We start from the raw sequence: 19014 nt of genomic DNA on the forward strand, positions 1-19014 counted from the left end.
TTAAGCTATGTTGTTTTGCTTCTGCCTTCAGATTTGCCCTCTGATCCCGATCCTGATTGCTCTTTGGTCAAGCTTGTTCTTGAACCCTTTATCTTGATTGCCCTCATATCTGATTGTCCTTTGGTCCTGGCTCTGGGCCAGACTTTTGCCCATACCTCAACCTTAACAAAGATTGTGTCAAGACATGACACAAAAGGGAAAATGTGGCAGGGAGAGAAGAAGAAAACTTGAAAACAATTGTTGGATCACTCTAGATCTTGTGCGCATCAGTTCCACCAGAAATGATGGCACTAAGTTCCACCTGCTCAAGCCACACCACTCTTATTCACCATCCCTATATGTAAGAAGTACTATTTAAAAACATAAATAAAAGTAGTAGAAATACTTCTCTAACTGTTCAAACCAATCATCAGGAAAAGATGCAGAATGATATGCAGAATAAAGAAACCATCTCCAGACTTGCTCATGTCAGAATTTAGTCTTTGACAAATGAGAATATCTGAGCAGTAAACCTTTCCCTAATACACTAAGGCTGAAGGAACATTCTGCTATACAGAGAAGCAGAGTATCTGGACTTAATTCATATTGCTTTCACACCATCTGCTTCTAGCTGTCATTTCCAGTTACCTACTCAGAGGGGTGCATTTTGAATAGCCTGGCAAGGATGCTCAGTTCTTGCAAGTTTCCACCAGCAATGAAGAGAGCAGAACTACTTCAAAAGCAAGATGTTCTTGCTATCTAGTGTTTGGGAGTCCAGTGCTAAATGCAACTATTGTTTTGAAAAATCACAGAAAGTAAGAAAGCATACTCCATGTAGCTGAACACAACATCTGACTAGCACGTGCTCCTCAGTACATCATGGTACAGAGTATTTTATGTTTCCCAGCCACAAGGTAAGAAGCAAACACAATGCAACTTGTTCCATAATAACCCCCAGGTTCCCTGACCAAAGCAGCTGAACAGAGCATTGTGTTAGAATGAGCTGAGTTTCAATAGCTTTCATTTCTACAGTAGAAACACCACAGGCAGAATCTAGTAGAATAACAGGTTTGCTAAACTGCAACCAAATAACTAAAAATGCTCTATTTTAAACAGTAGCTAATACTAAGCAGTATTAATTCCATTCTTAGAAAAGCGCAACGGGAATGTACTCTTGTCACCTCATGAATCATTTCACAAACACCATATATTGGAAAGCAGAAAATCTGTTGATAAGTTTCTCTCTGCACAATTATTTTGGAACTACCCAGAAACAAGCTGTATATACAGAAACTACTGCTCAAGTATATTCAAGAATATTTGTTCAAAAGGTATCAGTTGTTGCTATCATTTTTCTCTTTATCACCATCATTGTCAGTATTTTGTCTATGCTCAGATTCAATAATTGTCCAATTTTATTAAAACAAGTGTCCCTTGGAGGAGAAAAATAAGCCTGAGCAGCCTCAGCTAAAGTTGCAGTCCTATACATAAAGGTAAAGAGACCCCTGACCATTAGGTCCAGTCATGGCCGATTCTGGGGTTGTGGCGCTAATCTCGCTTTATTGGCCGAGGGAGCCGGCGTACAGCTTCCGGGTCATGTGGCCAGCATGACTAAGCTGCTTCTGGTGAACCAGATCAGCGCACGGAAATGCTGTTTACCTTCCCGCCAGAGCGGTACCTATTTATCTACTTGCACTTTTGACATATACGTTTGTTAAGAAACCAGAGGCTTTTCTTCTAGGAATAGTAGGAAATGAAATAAATAGAATGGACTGTAAACTTTTCCAATATGCAGTAACAGCAGCGAGAATATTATTGGCCCAAAAATGGAAACAGGAACAACTGCCAACGCTCGAAGAATGGAGAATGAAACTGATGGAGTATGCTGAACTGGACAAACTAACAGGAAAGATCAGATATATACAAGATCAAAAATTCATTGAAGGCTGGGGAAAATTTTCAGACTATCTGAAATGTTTATGTGATGAGCAAATAACGCTAGTGGGATTTCAAGAAGCTCTGTAAACGATAGAGGACTATTGTATTGATGAAAACTAAGTGTGTGAAGGTTTATAAAATGCAATATAAAATTAGGAAATGCGTATTTAAAAATTTGAATAATGGATGGTTGTCAGAGAGGTTGAAGGAAGTCTAAAAGAGAAAATATGTGATAAATTTAGATTGGACACTATAAATGTATATTGGAAAATATAAAAAAAAATTAATTTAAAAAAAATTTTTTAAAGAATTTATAATACATGAATATACAAGTTTGGCCAACAGATTTCAACCCAAGAAGAGTGCCCCAACAGCTCTACTGACAAAGTATTGGGCTGACAACCGCCCCCTGAAGTGGTAATACACATTCCTGTGCTCTTGGACCAATTTTTTCCACCTCTGATTTTGCTAAATTAAATCAGCAGCTAGAATCCCCAAGAGTCTTCCAGCGAAGGCTCTCTTTAATAATGCACATTTCAATTCAAAAACTTTCACTTGGATGCAGAGACCATTTGCTTACTGTTTCTCGCTGGTCTTAGAAAGGAAAATGATGTTCCAGTAGTTTGAGCATTGGCTGGCAGCCAGAATCCTTGAACCTCAAGGCAAGTTTTGGCACAGCAGCCTTGGGCATCATGCTCACAAGGCTCTTCTGCCCTCATCCTGCCTCTCAGGCAGGGATCTCCCCAACAGCAACACCTTTGGTCACAAACTTTGTTGAAACTCAAATAATGAACCACAATGAAGCCATACAATAAAATAAAACCCCCCTGTAATTTTCTAAGAATGTTATCTCCTGTTATTGTATTCTCTCTTCAAAAAATTAATAAACGTTGTTTACATATAAATTAACAAAATAAAAAACAGCAGAATATACAATTACCAAAACAAACAAAAACAAAACAAATGACGGGGAATACCATATAGCTATAAACTAACACAGGTCTTTACTGTGGACACCCTTTCCATACAGTGGCACAATAAGGGTGGGACCTTGGTTTGTCCTTGTCTTACCACTTGTGGTTTGGGAAAAACAAACCAGGAGCTTGGTTTAGGATAACATGACAATTGAGATGGTGACTTGATTTGTCCTTGGCATGACAGAAGCAGGAGCACAGGAACTCATTCACATTAAGCCATAGTTTGTTTTAAATTCTGGCAGCTGACTGCTTTATATCCATTTCCTCATGAAGCAACTGAATATGCCTTCTCCTAAGAAACATGGCCTGCAGATAAGCAATAAGCCAGGAGCAGCTACTTCACAAGTTCTGAAAAATGCAAGTTGCGTTCTGCTTCGAAACAATTCAAGTTTGATGTACTTCAGCAGCAGAGCACCAGCTCAGAGAATTACACTTTGGATTTTTAAAGTATATTACTGTTATCACCTGCCCTTCACCAGCTGGTCCTAGGGTGTGTTGCAGGAATCTAAAATTCAGAATTAAAAAGTTAAAGCAGATCAGTGTCCACAGGAACAGGGTGGGACCTGAAAACAAACACCCTAGGTGTCAAAGAACAAGGTAAAGAGGTGAAAACTAGCAGTCTGATATTTTCCCACACAATGACGGGAAATACTATAACAAAAACTAAATAAATAAAATCTGCCTATTTGGTGAGTTTGGACCAGTGGTACACTCTAGGACAGTGGTGGCCAAACTTGGCTCTCCAGCTGTTTTGGAACTACAACTCCCATTATCCCTAGCTAACAGGACCAGTGGTCAGGGATGATGGGAGTTGTAGTCCCAAAACAGCTGGAGGGCAAAGTTTGGCCACCACTGCTCTAGGAGGACTTTGCAGCAGATCTTCAAGGCCCTCCTCAGTAAAATGAGCAATGGGGAAAGCATGAACAGGACTGGCTTGATACGTTTTGAAATAAGTGAATTAACACAAGTTACCATGTAAAGGGAGTGTCCTCCCCCCAGACCATTTGGGGTGAGTGATGTAATGTATGTTGTCAACTAGAGAGCCCCTTTGCCATGGGCGTAGCCAGGATTTTTGTTGGGGGGCAGGCCTTTTGTTGTGGTGGGGCAGAACCTCAGTTAGCTATGTATTTTTATTGATTTTTATTAATTTGGGGAGCAGCTGCCCCCATCCCCTTGGCTACGCCCATGCTCCCTGCCTGCCTTGCACACATGCACGCACACACACACACACACACACACACACACACACACCCCTCTGGTGATCCCTCTTTAAGAGGCTTGTTATGTTTTGGAGGGAAACTCTTTGGGTGGTTTATGCAGGAATGTGAACCCTCTGCCAGAAGCAGACTGCAGGTGGGAGTTGCCTGTCTGGGAGCCAGCACAGAACAGGGCCATGATAAAATCAACGCTAAAACTGCCCTACAATTATAAAATAAACGAAACATTATATTGAAGAAATCTAATCTCTGTCTTTATTTGTGCGCCTGAGAGGACATCACAAAGGCCACTTGAAGTGAAGCCATAAATATGCTTTCTTTTTCAGAGAAAGGACTTTTCAGAGAAAGGATAAACACATTTTAATTTTAGATGCCTTTGAGGGGAAGGTATGTGCCTTTTAACTGGCAAATGGGACATTTGCTGCTATATTAGCTACATGACTTTTGTTATCTATTTAAAGCTTTTTGTTCATTATGGTTTATTGATGGGTTTTATTTGTGCTTTTGGCTGTTGTTACGTGATATAGCGTAAACCAGCCCAAGAATTCTAATAAAGACAATCTGGTGGTATTTAAAACATAAATAAATACGTGAAAGATCATGTTTTTCAGATGGATGTTACATTGAGAAAGCGCCTTGCAGGATTCTGTCAGGGGGTCGTGCAAACAGTCTTTGGCAGGGCAGAGAATTCTCGCTACAAGCAAAGCAGAAATCATAGTTTGGCTAAAGGGTATTCATGCTGAGGTCATGCAATGGTCAGGTTGCATCCTGTTTTGCGAACTATTGCCGCTAATGATGTTTAAAAGCACATTAAGTAAATCCATGTATAATAACAAACCCAGAGGGAGACTGGGCTGCATAACACATAAAGTATAGAAAAACAAATGGAAGCAGACATAAAGGGATTGGACAAATAGCAGGAATTAACCAAATGAGATTCAACCTGGAAAAATTCAAGCTAATACATTTAGGAGGAAATAGCACATCTAGGCAACTGGACACTAATGCTTTGAGGGCAGCATTTTCTCCACTGATAAAAGGATCTCGTTAAGCTACAGACTTGTTCCAACCCATAATGGACATTAAAAAAAGAAAAGAAATTACCAGTTCTGTCTAGAATTTGCCTACAAGGCTTAGTGGGGAAGACTGGATGTGTGTCTGAATTTTATCCTATAAAGCCTTGACCCACTTCACATGGATTTGTTGACTTACGAGGTTTTTTTTGGGGGGGGTGAAACACACACACCAATTGGCCCTGGTGCTCATAGTGCTTGATAGTGTGGAGCAGGAGCATTACCATGTTCTTCAGGTTCCTGGGGAAGCTGGTGAGTTTAAGGACCAGGAAAGATATAAAGGGTTTTTCTCTCTCCTCCTTCTGCCCCTACTCCAGTCATATATAGCATTAGAGGTTTTACAGGTGCAAACCTTAATATTTTACAGTGCATCTAGAACTTCTCTCAGTTATAGACAGGATTGGAAGAGACATTTAAAAAGGTAAAAGACACCTGACAGTTAAGTCCAGTCGCAGAAGATTCTGGGGTTGCGGCGCTCATCTCGCTTTACAGGCCGAGGGAGCCGGCATTTGTCTGCAGACAGTTTTTCCAGGTCATGTGGCCAGCATGATTAAGCCACTTATGGTGCAACGGAACACCGAAACCAGAGCAGTGCACGGAAACGCTGTTTACCTTCCTGCCAGAGCGGTACCTATTTATCTACTAGCTTTTTTGGCGTGCTTTCAAACTGCAATGGGAGCTCACCCTGTCGTGGGGATTTGAACCACCGACCTTCTGATCAGCAAGCCCGAGAGGCCCAGTGATTTAGACCACAGTGTCCCTGGAAGAGTCATACCAACCTGTTAATTCTTTCCACAGGGGAAGGGGGCGCCACAAGTATGAGAGACTACTGCTGCTGCTAACCTTTCCCTATTGAGCTTGGGATGCTTACCTGGATAGGCTTTCCGAGAATGAGGAACTCCAATCACACAGGGTTCCCTATCCCATGGAAGCCTACGCATGCAGTTTTGCCACAGGGCCCCACTCAGCAGGAGCAGGACAGCCCCACAAACAGCAAGGCTGACTTACACATTTTAATGCAAGTGGGGGAAATGCATACTGCATTACTATCTAAAGAGAGGGTTCCTGTGAGACCATTAAGTCTAAAACCTATATGGCTCTCTTTTGCAGACATCCATGGAGAGCTTAATGCCAGAGGCAAGGCAAATAGTGCAGCTCTCACTCCTTGTGAGTTACAATGCTTCCCTTCTGTTTTCAAAGTGGTAGCCTCAGTTTAGGGTGTATGTACACATTTAAAGTCCATTCCAGGCAGCACAAAACAAGCAGGGAATACTTCCCCTTCCTTTGTTTAATAATCTTGAGGTTTACTTAGGGCAAAAATGTGTGCCATATATTGTTTGCAGAGTTCAATGAAAGCAAATGTATAGAATTATATAGTATTGTTTCTTCTGCCCAAGCAGCTTGTATTCTCAGGCAAGCTTTCCTTTCAAATTCTTCCAATTTCAGCTCTCGAGACTCCATAAAATGCAATTATGGAATTATATCTGCTGATAATATGCTTGTGTCCAGTGCAGTTGGATCTACCCTAATGCAAAAGAAATTACTTTTAAAAGATAATTGCTAGGCACAGTAAAATGGTTGTACTTAACCCTAGTTTGTACAGAAGCTACATGAGAGAAGCGACAATGCATTTATATTATATTATATTATATTATATATTATATTATATTATATTATATTATATTATATTATATTATATTATATTATATTATATTATATTATATTATATTATATTATATTATATTATATTATATTATATTATATTATATTATATTATATTATATTATTAGAATTGTCTTCCACTGCTGCACAACCTGTCCATTTTCTTGTAAACTGGTTTATCCAAGTATTCTCATGGGTGCATGGAAAATTCAGAATGAGTTATATTTGTCACCAATCCTTATCCCATAGGGCAGGCATGCAAGTCTAACTGAGCAAGTGTTTTTGTTTTGATTATTATTATTATTCAGTTAATAAGAGGTTGCTACCTTCAGTTTCTTGCAAAGCGTTGCCTACCTTGCCTTTACATCCATCAGAAGTGCTATCGATTTTTAAAATGTCCTTTATTTTCTTTTTTAACTATTCAAATATTTATAACCCACCTCACATCAAGTGATCTCCTGGCAGAATACAACAGTGAAGCACAAAATAAAACAATGTAGGGGTCCTTCTCTGGATCCAAGGCTTGCACCTTGTTCTCATCTCCCACATAGCTGTCCTAGGAGTGAGTGCTCCTTCTGCTGCAATAATGGGAAAGAGCAGACAAGATATGGCGCCATGGCAGAAACCCAACTGGCTAGCAGCAAGCACAGCAAATAGAGAAGCCTCAACGATGGGAAAGAAAACAAATAAATAAGGCAATACCTTGGCTTCTTACTATAATACTACTCAGCAGCAAATTAATTATTCATTATGACATATTTACTTATGGCTTTGATATTAAACTGCAAATTACACATAGAAGGTCATTGGGATAAAGCAGAGGGCCCACCTCTGTGGCCGAAGGGTGGAGAAAACGAACCCCAGGCAAAAAGTCATGGAGCTGCCCAAATAAATATTGCTGCTTCTCAAGATTGAGAAAGCACAGTGGCCATATATAGAGCCCACCATGTGCGACAATGTGAAAAAATAAAACCCTAATAGCTTTTCCAGCATGAAGATTAGAATGACCATGCTTCTTCATCTGCATAAATATACCCGGGAGAGAAGGTTGACTGCTACTGGAAACCTAGGTGTGTGGAGGGGAGGCAAAATAGTGTTACAGACATCGTGTCTCAGAGAGGATGCAGAATATGGGTCAGCCTAGACAAAGCTCCTATGCTCTTTAATACAGTACTAAAATGGTACAAGGGTATTTAATTTGGACATGAAAACAATCAGGCAGGGTCTTAGAAGACTCGCAGCATGCAGTAGGCAAAATGTAGTTTGAGAATTAATCTAGGGAAATTCAAGGAAGGACAGTAAAGCAAACCATAAACAATAAGGCAACAATGTTATTTGGACAAGACAGGCTATGTGCTAGGAAGGGTGTGTGTGTGTTGCATTGCTTTCTGCAGTTATCTCCTGTACAAAAAATTGTACAACAAATCTCCACAAATAGCTTTTGCTCCCAGTGTTTACTTTGTTCAAGAGCTTTGTGGTTCAGATCTTCACACAGGCTGAAACAGGACATTACATTGCTTGACTTTTAAACAAAGATTGCTTCATAGCTTTATAAAATTATCTTGTTAAAAGATACTTTTCCTTAACAATATTGTGGATCAACTGAGATTCTTCCATGGTGGCTGGAAATAGTTTGATTTCTCCACTTACCACTTTTCAATTAGTTTTTTTACTATTATGAAATAGCACATTATTTTGCCACAACTTAGGCACAAAAGCAACTCAAGCCAAGCAATAAATTCAGGGGGCCAAACACCTTTAAAATTCTACTTAGGCTGCAGTCCTGTGACCACTTGCCTAGGAGTAAGCACCACTGAACTCAGTGAGATCTGTTTCTAATGAAGCCTGATAAATTGCACAACTAATGTTCTAAAATAGTCATAGCCAATTGTCCTAAACTTATTCATATTCAGACAAGAATATACATGCACGAAAGAAGACTGTGATGGCCAGTAGGGAAACAGAGTCCTAACATGGCAGAATAGACTGTATGATGTTCCAATTGCAAGTGGAGCGCCACATTTTTAATGCCTCTGTCCATAAAAAAATAAACACAGCTCTGTGTGAAGATCTATTCAGGGGGAGCCCTTGGGGAGGCGCAGAGGGGAAGTGAGAAAACATTTGAAGTGCTACCCTCACCTTCACCTGCAGTCTGAAGGTGGTACAGTCCACAAGATTCTACCACCTCTCTCACCTTCATGCATATAACCAGACTGCATACCAACATTTTGACATAGCTGAGAGTCACAACATACATGTTGTTCTCACTACCAACATCCAGCTACTTCTGCAATCCTCCTCTTTGTGGACATCAGACTGGTCCTGCCATGAGGCAGAGTGAGAAAGCAGGTGCTGGCAAGTAGGGAGCAAGTCACCGGTGGCAGCCTCTGGGAAATGTCTCCTGAATCCCTTGACCAGCCCCTTCAGTTGGAGGACAAAACTATGTGGGCCACACAGCTTGCCCTGCACCCCTTAAGCCAGGCATCCCCAAACTTGCCCCTCCAGCTGTTTTGGGACTACAAGTCCCATCATCCCTAGCTAACATGACCAGTGGTCAGGGATGATGGGAATTGTAGTCCCAAAAATAGCTGGAGGGCCGAGTTTGGGGATGCCTGCCTTAAGCAGCTCTTTTCAAAAGCTAAGTAGTAGTCCCCTATTTAATCACTCAAAAAAAGTGCTTACATACTTTTTTTAAAAAAAGTTATCATCCCAGGTGAGTGTTGTCAAGATTACAATATTGCTTTAGGGCATCAAACAGAACCAACTTTAGTCCTCTTCAGACATGCTCACATAACTAGGAACAGAACACCCGCAAAACAAGGAATAAAAAATAGCAGTTCTAATGCCTTTCACTGATATTTCTATACAAAGAAAGCACTCTAAGAAGGAAGATAATTCCTACTACCTTTAAAGTAATTACTAGCATCATAGTAACTGGATGACAACATGAACCATAAGCCGATAACACTTTTAAAGAAAAGGGGGGGAAACCCCACTGCTGATCTCTACATACTTCTGTGAACAGAGCTGTTCTTGTTTTTTTTTTTTAAAATAATTACACTAACCGATTTAGGCCTAATGATGTTTATCCTAAAAAGCAAGGGCAGAATTAAGCACAGCTGATGTGTTGTTAACCTTTATTGAAAGTAATCATATATTCTCTGTGGCCAAAGCCTTTTCTGGCAGCAGCCTCTCTGCGGATTTATCATTAACATCTACATCTAATACTCCTAAATAATTCAGAACACCTTTCAGCCTTATGCCCTTGCCTGCCTACCCAGAAACCTCTTTTGCTATTTACATTACATCCAAGTGAAAATACAAAATGTGACTGTTTGTTTGTTTTTACTTCTACTACTATTACTTTGTAGAGGTGCAAGCACTTCTCCCCCTTTTAAACATGGATTACTCCCTGCCCCCACCCCAAAAGGTATTTATTAAATCTCTAAATTTAGAAAATTACCCAGAGTTAGAAGCATGTGGTCTCAGATTCTTATGCAAATTCCCCTTTAATAATCCTAATGCAAGCAACCCTCCAATCAGAAGAATGCTGTCCCATCCCTGATACCTGATGCCAGCTTTCTGGTAATGTAGGCCACTGAAGCAAATCCAGAGAGATTGAGTTGGAAGACGGAGGAGCATCTGAGATTCATTTGGTTACTGTGCTACCTCGCTATCTCTCTCTCGCTCCCTCTCTCTCTCTCTCATTGTTGCTTCCACCCAGGAAGACTTTCAAAATGGGTTTTAGCTGAGACATTTCCAGCTGTGTCGAGAGTAAGGAGAAGGGGCAACGTTTAAGAGAGACCAAAAAGCAAGGACCTAAACTGAAACGGCACAACGAGGAACATTCATGAAAGCATGAGGTGGCTCTTAGACAGCAGCTGGAAGAAATTTGGACACGCTGACAGAGGAAACTATGACTGGTTAACTAGTGAGCCAGGTGTCCCATTGCTGGAAACACAGCTACAGGTCTGTATACAGCTCTTTCTGCTCCATTCAAGAATTTACAATTTCTTCTCTTACGAGAGATGACTAAAAGACAGTTTTGATAGAATTTGGACCATGTAATATCAGATAAGCTGACTTTCAAGGGTGGGGAGATGCACTCTTCGTTTTATTCTCTGTTCTAGGGCCTCGTTTTTCTGTTCAACAACTTGAGAGAAAATGGCATTATGTAGACAGAGATGCTAAAAGTTTAGTGCAAAACTGATAATGGGTTACAAAATGAGATAATTGTTCTTTCATCTGTCGTTTACTTTCAAAATGCATCCCTCCTTGTCTCTCCTCCCACCCCAAATCTCTCTCTATCTCCCTTGATCGGGTCTCTGCAAACCCTTCCACAGATGTTAGACTGAAGTGCTGAACTCTTATTCTCTAAGCTGCGCAAATTACTTCACAGAGTGTAGGGAACTGGCAAGGGGAGGGAGCGGGAGACGCCTGTCAGAAATGAAAACACTGCCCTGAATGTAAAGAGAGAGAGTTCATAGATAATGAAAGAGACTCAAAAGGTCACATTTAGCCCCGGGGTAAATTAATATCCAAGGATAAACATTTAATACAGAAGAAATAACTTTGTCCACACTCCCTATAAAAGGTACTAACCATGCTGATTAAAAATAAATAAATCTGTCTTAGACCAGCATGTCTGCAATTAAGTCAATTAGCAGTGCAATCCTATGCATGCCTACTCAGAAGTAAGTCCCACTGAGTAGATCCATTTGTGACAGGACCAAAACAATAGATTGTATATGACAATAAACTGATTTCTGCTGCTATCGCCTCAACCAAAACACCCCTCAGTTAAATGCAAATATTCAATATGTGGGATTTTCTAGGCTCACTCACACATCCATTTGTTTTTCATTCACCAACACTTGATTCCATTCACTTGGTGGAACTTTTGAAATATATTGTGTACTTAGTACTTTTGAAATATATTGGGTCTGAGTTGCCACTGAATGATACAGAACCTCTGCCTGTGGTGATAAATGTGACAATTCATGAGCATATTCACATCATTTACCTGATGCGAAAGTCAACGGGATTTATGAATGTGCATTTGTGGACTGGACCTCTGTTAAAAGTCACATCACATTAAATCTTGCACTTTGCATACACAAATCATTCCTGCTTTTGAACAAAACAATTTACGCTTTACGCACATTTCTGCTTTTAATTATTAATTCCAAGTGGAACTAGCCCCCTACCCACAGTGGTCACACAAGCAGATTTTTTTCAGAGGAAAAACTAGTTAACAAAGAAACAAAATTGTTTTTCTTACCTCCATAACAGGACTAATACATTCATGAATGTGTAGAACAACTTGCAAGAGCAGAGAGTCCCATGCAGACTTGGGGATAAGCACTCTGTATAATATGGTATCTGAATTCTTACCCTCTCCCCTCACTGAAAGTGCCCCCTACCCATTCATTAGCTTAGGAGTTCCAGTTAGAGAAAAGTTTGAATTGCATGTGTTTTTAGTTTGTCACTTTTGAGTATTACATAATACGCAGCATTATAATTCTGTGACCAGCTAATAGCTCCTAGTCTATATATATTTCCGTATATAGGGGTGGTAGAGTAATTCAGTTGCAAATTTGCACTTCCCAAAACAATACATGTACCAAAATAAGTTGTCCTTTGAAATTTGCACTTCTCAGAATTTTGCAATACAGTTCTCCAGTCAAAAATGTGTACGAAACACTGTACCTTAAGGAAACATATGCATAAAAACACGTGTTCATAAAAATAACACACAGCATGTGTTATCTTAGGGAAAATTCCTTGGAAAAATGTGCTTATTAGGGGGGAAATTGCACACAAATGCTGACGAATTTTCTTGAGGATTTTCTTTTTTAAAAACGCAACGCAGAAAAGTGGTAAACTGAACTTGATGCTGGAAAAAGGAAAACAGAGAGAAACAAGAATTGATAGCTAGCCTGTTCCTAACTGTAATTAAGCCCATGTATGCATTATTAAAATAATAAAATATTATTCCCTTACCTACCCCTGCCTCCATTTTCCTCCTCTTCCTCTGTTGTTTCCCTGTGCCTGTTTTAGATTATAAACCTCTGCCACATATGTTCTTTGTAAAGTACCATGTATAGAGATGGCACTATATCAATAGATAATTAGGAAATTGGGCAATTCAGCTTCTTTTACCAAAATGACATGTCTCTTATCGCTATATTTTCCCCAAATTCTTTTGTCAACCAAAAAGCATAACCAAAGCATCATAGCTGTCAACTTTTCCCTTTTTTTAAGGGAAATTCCTTTATTCCGAATAGGATTCACTGCAAGAAAAGGGAAAAGTTGACAGCTATGCAAAGTATTAGGAGGGATGCCTGATGTAAAATAAAGAAAGAACAAAATGATAAGATTTGTTTCGTGAAAGAGAACCTAGGTTAAAAATCCAGGCAATTTTATTTTTTTTGAGAAGTGAAAGATATTTGAGAAAGGTATTGCTTCTCTTAGTGTACATGCACATTTCTTTTTCCACAGCGTCACATATGATTTTGTAGAGTTGTGAAAAATACAAAAGCCTGCAAATGTTCACTAAAATCTATTTACCACAGTTCTTAAGTGGAATGAGTGTACTTATCGCACTCACACAGTGATTTCCCCCTCCCCACTTTGTCTGGGGAAAAAAATGATCTGTCTCCAGCCTCCATTATATCAGCCTCCCAAAAGCAACATTTTCAGTCATCAGCACGCTGACTATGATAAAGTTTTCTGCATCTATAAAGCATACAATATTCAAACACATCTGACGACTCATATTGAAAATCTATGCAACAAATGCTTTCACTACTCCCGCATTTGGAAATATTGATTCTGCTTTCCCTAGTGAGGTATAAAAAACAGAGGGTAGAAGGCGCACTTAAGAGTCATTTGGAATGCATCCTGTTTGTGATTCAGCCATTAGACTGCAATTTGTACTAAAATGGAATGGAAGAGAAAAGTCACAGCTTTCCTTTATCTCATCCACCTCTCCCCACTACCACCAACCATATTATAAAGCCTTTATTTTAAGGAAAACTGTAATTGATCTCACAATTCATTGTGCCAGTTATTTACTACTACTTTTTTGCAATTTCCTGGTATTACAGTAACCAAAACTACAATGTGCTATAAATGTTGAACATGTATCAGGTGGGGATGCCCATCTCATACTTTTATTTGAAGCCTTTTAAAACTCCCACTTCCTTCACCATGACCCAATGGCCAAAGGTTTCTTCATCACAGCTTTGCTATCTCTGCTCCACTCTTGGTGCATAATAAACTTTTGGCGGGCACCAAACCTTAAATCAATATTAATTTCATTATTCTGCTATTTCTATAAATTTCCCAAAAGTGTTAATTAAAATGAGTGTGATTTTACTTCATTGTATGTGTGTTTTTAACTGAGTCTATAGCAAATGAGTCTATAGCACTTTACTCAAAAACAACCATGAGCACTAGTTTTTCCCTCTCTATACAGTGGTACCTCGGGTTAAGTACTTAATTCATTCCAGAGGTCCATTCTTAACCTGAAACTGTTCTTAACCTGAAGCACCACTTTAGCTAATGGAGCCTCCTGCTGCTGCCGTGCCGCCAGAGCACAATTTCTGCTCTCATCCTGAAGCAAAGTTCTTAACCTGAAGCACTATTTCTGGGTTAGTGGAGTCTGTAACCTGAAGCGTATGTAACCTGAGGTACCACTGTATTGAGTTCCTAGTGCAATGGGAATGTGAGAATGTTCACGCTCAGTGCTATTTTTCTAGAAAAAGAGGTGCTAGAACTGTTCTTGAACGCCTCCCTTGTTCTCTTACAATGGCAATAGCACCCACCTGAGAGGTGCCGGAACTGAGTTCTGGCTGAAAAAAAGCCCTGTTCACGCTGACTTGATTTCATGATGCCTAAGTGCAAAAGGCACTCTGATAGCAAGGAGAAGACTTTCCTTCTTAGTGCACATTGTGCATATTTGATACAATACTACAATAGAACTCCAAAAGAAACTACACACAATAAAGATATCTATGTGCTGCCTTGACCTAGGAATGAATGTCCTGAATATATGCTTTGAAAAGGAATGAGCCCTCGTGTGTTTACCATGTGTGCACACAACAGGAAGCTGTGACTGGCTTCCTAGCACATGCACTGCAGACACAGCTGCATTCATCATAGGTAATATTGTGTATATTTTCTCATATGGAATTGACAATCAGGCACTGGGCATACCAAAATCAATCATTTGGCTTTTGAAGGCATGACATTTGTTCGAATGCAATGTGCACTTAGACACAACCAATGTATTCTAGAGTGCTAGCACAGACTTGTGTCTATATATGGGAGGGAAAGCAATGCAAAAGCAGCTGAACTTATTTACATGTCATGAGGCTTAGGGGTTGTGGTCTAAGATTATTGTGCAGCAAGAAATGCGAGGAGAAAAATCAATAGCATCCTTCAGCCTGACTATATATCTTCCCTGGTCTTTCCTTAATCCACCCTCATTCTGTTTATTCCATACAAGATCATCAACAGTTATCCCTCCTGTTTTTTAAGCCATATTGCTATCCTTCAAAATTATTTCCAAATGCCTCTTCCTCTGTGACCCGACTTTCCTCTAAGTTTATGTCACTAACTGTCAGTCTCTCTATGCCTTATTTCATTGGTCACTAAGTTTTCTCAGCAACCACTGCATCACCTCTATGTTCTGCATTCTGATAGTACTAAATACCAGGAGGTATTGCCTACAGGAGGATTGCCTATTGCTGAGCATTAATGGAAAACCAAAGCAGTTTGGGACCATTTGCCCCAACAAGCATCCTCAATGTGACTCCTCTCTGCCAGAAAGGTTGTTTAGGCGAGTGTGAGCTGGCATTCTGAGGATAGACAGAATTCTATTCTATTCTGTGGACAGGTACTCTGGAAGACCATCCCAACAGGTGGTGTGCACTCACAGAACACTGGCTTCCTTCTCAGACATCAACACACATGTCCTGTATCAGGACTGACTGAGAAGAATGGACAATGACTTGTAATGGTCGGATCACTTCCTGTTGAGATTTAGGCTTTCAGCACCCTTTCCGCCCCAGCAGAGGTGCAGAGCCATAGCTAGGTGATCTTGCACCCCTGGCGGAACTGTCCAGATTGCGCCCCCTAGCCACAGACAAACTAGCTCTTCTTTCCACCACTCCTCCAACCCCCAACCCCTTCCACCCATTTAATTCACCCTTGATTTAAAACTATTTCTTATCAGGCAATAATCAATATTTATATTGATGGACATATTTTAGCCAATTTTGCACCCCCCCCCTGGCAGGGGCCCACCTCACCACCCCCTAACTACAGCCATGCAGAGGATGGTTTGCCCTCGGAGGCTGGTGCATCCAGTGGGTTTCTGGATGGCTCTGGGAATGCCAGAAGTGCATCATTTGGCCTTTTATGTTTAGCACACCTCCAGAAGATAGCAGTGTGGGACATTTTCTGGGTTTGTGGGCAGAAAGATCTTCACAGAAGCAGTTTTTTAAAATAAATATTCAATAGAGAAATATGGCATGTGCTCAACAGCACTCTCATTTCTCACTGAAAACAAGACCTGGGGCTGCAATTCTATACACATATTTGTAACTAAGCCCCACTGAACTCAGTGGGACTATGTCTGATTAAATATGCATAGAATTGCCATGCAGAAATGTTTAACTTGTGACTCAACTATACAGCTGCAAATAAAACATTTAAGTGTGTTGTAAAGTGCATTATACAAATGTGACACTAGATGGCGATGGTGAGCTATGGCAAATTCAATATTTTTTTCAAAGCAGTTTTGTTTGTTTTTTAAAGCAGTTCCACAGCATTTTTTATATGTGTCTAGATTCCACTTTGGTATGGATTGTGCCTTGCTATTTTTCTTGACCTGCTATATTTCATTGCTTGCGGTGCAAGATTAAAACTCCCTTTTTAGTAGAATAACCAGTAGCTATTTCTTCATGTCCTCTAGCGCAACCTGGTTTTGTTTCTGTGCTGTAACCTGAGCTGGTGATAAAGTGAGATGTTGGCATTCCCAAATGCCTGATACATTTTTCTTCTCTTGGTTGCTGTTTCAGAGTCAGCACAAAACAAGCTCAACCAAAGAAGACATTGAACCGTTCTTATGCATCATCCTGCCAGCTACCATGATGCTCTTTCTGGCATTCCTGTTGCTCTTCCTTTACAGACGCTGCCGACGTCGCAGCCCTCAGGCTCAGATCTTCAGTATTGACCTCCCAGAGTCCCTTCCAGAGCATGAGGTGACTGACTTTCTCTCAGTGCTGCCCTGGAGCAGTGAGCAGAGCTTTCATTACTCCACTCTCCTCCCTGAAACGGCCTTTCTCACTGTATGCTTGCCTCCGTCATACGAGGAGGCTACCATGAAAACCTCAATGGAAGAGGACCACATCCAGCTCTTTCAAGATCCAGTGCCTCCTTACGAAGAGACAAAACAGCAGTAAAAGCTACGGAAATAACTATGACTGCAGTTCTCGTGGTTTTAAAAAAGGGGGGGGGGACTCCAAACAAGGGAATAGCTACAATCATAAAGGAACTTTGACCGGTTAATATGCCTAATTATGCCATTTTTAAACGGCACAGAAAGCAAAACAAAAAACTCTACAAGATTGTTGTGTAGGAGAAAACTATGAAATTAATGCTGTACCTCAGATTTTTCTGCACTATTTGACATAAGCAAAGGTGTTTTGGAAGGCTAAGTCTGAGCAATGTGGACTGTAGCAGCTGTGGTAAAAAACAATTATGCTGGGGATTATTTTTACACAGAGAGACACACACACACCAATAACTGAAAGGGCTTTAACGTTTTTTTAAAAAATTGCACTAACTTGTTGAAGATTTTAACGAATAGTCAAAAGTCAAAATAGAGGCTGCAATGACAATTAACATGAATCTGAAAAGTGAGGGCTGAAGATGCCTATTTACCAGTTAATAGCATCATTATGTTTGGCAGTGGGCTACAGGCTTTCCATTGTTCTTCTGACAGCTGTGAAGTCTGAATACAAGTAAAAACGACCCAGAAAGGTCCAGGCCTTCTATGGAAGACAGACTTGTGGCAAGTAATGACACAACAATGCAGCAATGCGATAGGGTCTACAGAGTGTACAGAACGGTTTCACGTTGTTTTATACTTTTAATTAAAGAATACACAAGTCATGTAACCATTCAGCTCTGAGTGTGTGGTGGATTAAATCTAGTAAATAAAAAAAAAGGTTGGTTTTTTTTAAATCACCTTTTGGTTTGCTTCTGCTCCCCACCCCCTTTCAAACAATGAGTCCTGCACTGGGAGAAAGGCGGGACATAATATATCTCTGTCCCCATAGGGGTAGATGGTAAGCACAGAAACATAAACTATATAATTCATCCGATGGTGGTACCATGCCAGATAGCTCCCTTTTTGGCTGAAGAGTAGGATAAAACTCATAAAGAAATAAAAACAAACCTCTGTCAAGGATATATCTGAATGTGCAGTCCAGGGTTTGTGTGCAGTTAATTAGGGAGTTGGATATGAGGATAGTTCAGCTTTCATTGCCATCAATAGTGAATAGCATATATTCTCTTTTTCCCTTTATGAGAATTTGCAGAATAAAGTCAGTACGTTTTAGCAACCATGCCACTCCCAGTGTTATATTCCCCATCTCCTTCGTCACATTACACCCTTATGTATTTGATTTCTTGCCATTTAAATTTTTACCCTTTGTGCCCATCTTCAATGAATCAATCAATAATTTTATTCCTATGCCACCTTTCCACAGTACAAAGCATGCTCAAGGCTGCTTACAACGTGAAAAAATACACAATTACAACATAGCAAAAGTATTCATAAACAAAACATCAGAAAATGCACAACCAATTGGAACATCTTCCATGCAAATCACAATAAGAGCTAAAATAAAGATACAATATATATATATCACTAACAGCAACAACTCCCCACCAATTCCTTAAACAATACCCCAGCTCAAGATTCTTGATGTTTGGGACAAATTAACGTGTGTGAGAGAGTGAGAGAGAACGCAGTCTACACAGCCATATTCATAAATGTGAATATGCAGTAACTAACAAGATAGCTGAATTCATGGATTTCATAGGTCAATTTGCACAACTAGAAGTGGTATCTAAAGTTAGTTATAGTCAGTT

At 40.0% G+C, this 19014-nt stretch overlaps 1 protein-coding gene across 1 annotated transcript; it reads left to right on the plus strand.

The window, feature by feature from the left end:
- Window positions 1–10249: 10249 nt before the first annotated feature.
- Window positions 10250–18078, plus strand: SMIM28 (small integral membrane protein 28). Its single transcript, XM_083498222.1, has 3 exons — window positions 10250–10276; window positions 10571–10815; window positions 16935–18078. Exons 2-3 carry the CDS (start codon window positions 10705–10707, stop codon window positions 17316–17318), a joined length of 495 nt encoding a protein of 164 aa, XP_083354348.1. The 5' UTR covers window positions 10250–10276; window positions 10571–10704; the 3' UTR covers window positions 17319–18078.
- Window positions 18079–19014: the final 936 nt, after the last annotated feature.

The sequence above is a fragment of the Podarcis liolepis genome, assembly GCF_965112155.1.
Source record: "Podarcis liolepis genome assembly, chromosome: 3".
In the NCBI taxonomy this organism is placed as follows: Eukaryota; Metazoa; Chordata; class Lepidosauria; order Squamata; family Lacertidae; genus Podarcis; species Podarcis liolepis.

Bases quoted from the DNA above. Each gene is read 5' to 3' on its own strand.
- SMIM28 (XM_083498222.1), top strand. From the start codon at position 10,705: ATGAGGTGGCTCTTAGACAGCAGCTGGAAGAAATTTGGACACGCTGAC. The intron at 10,816-16,934 runs GTCTGTATACAG...TTGCTGTTTCAG, and splicing joins TGCTGGAAACACAGCTACAG to AGTCAGCACAAAACAAGCTC.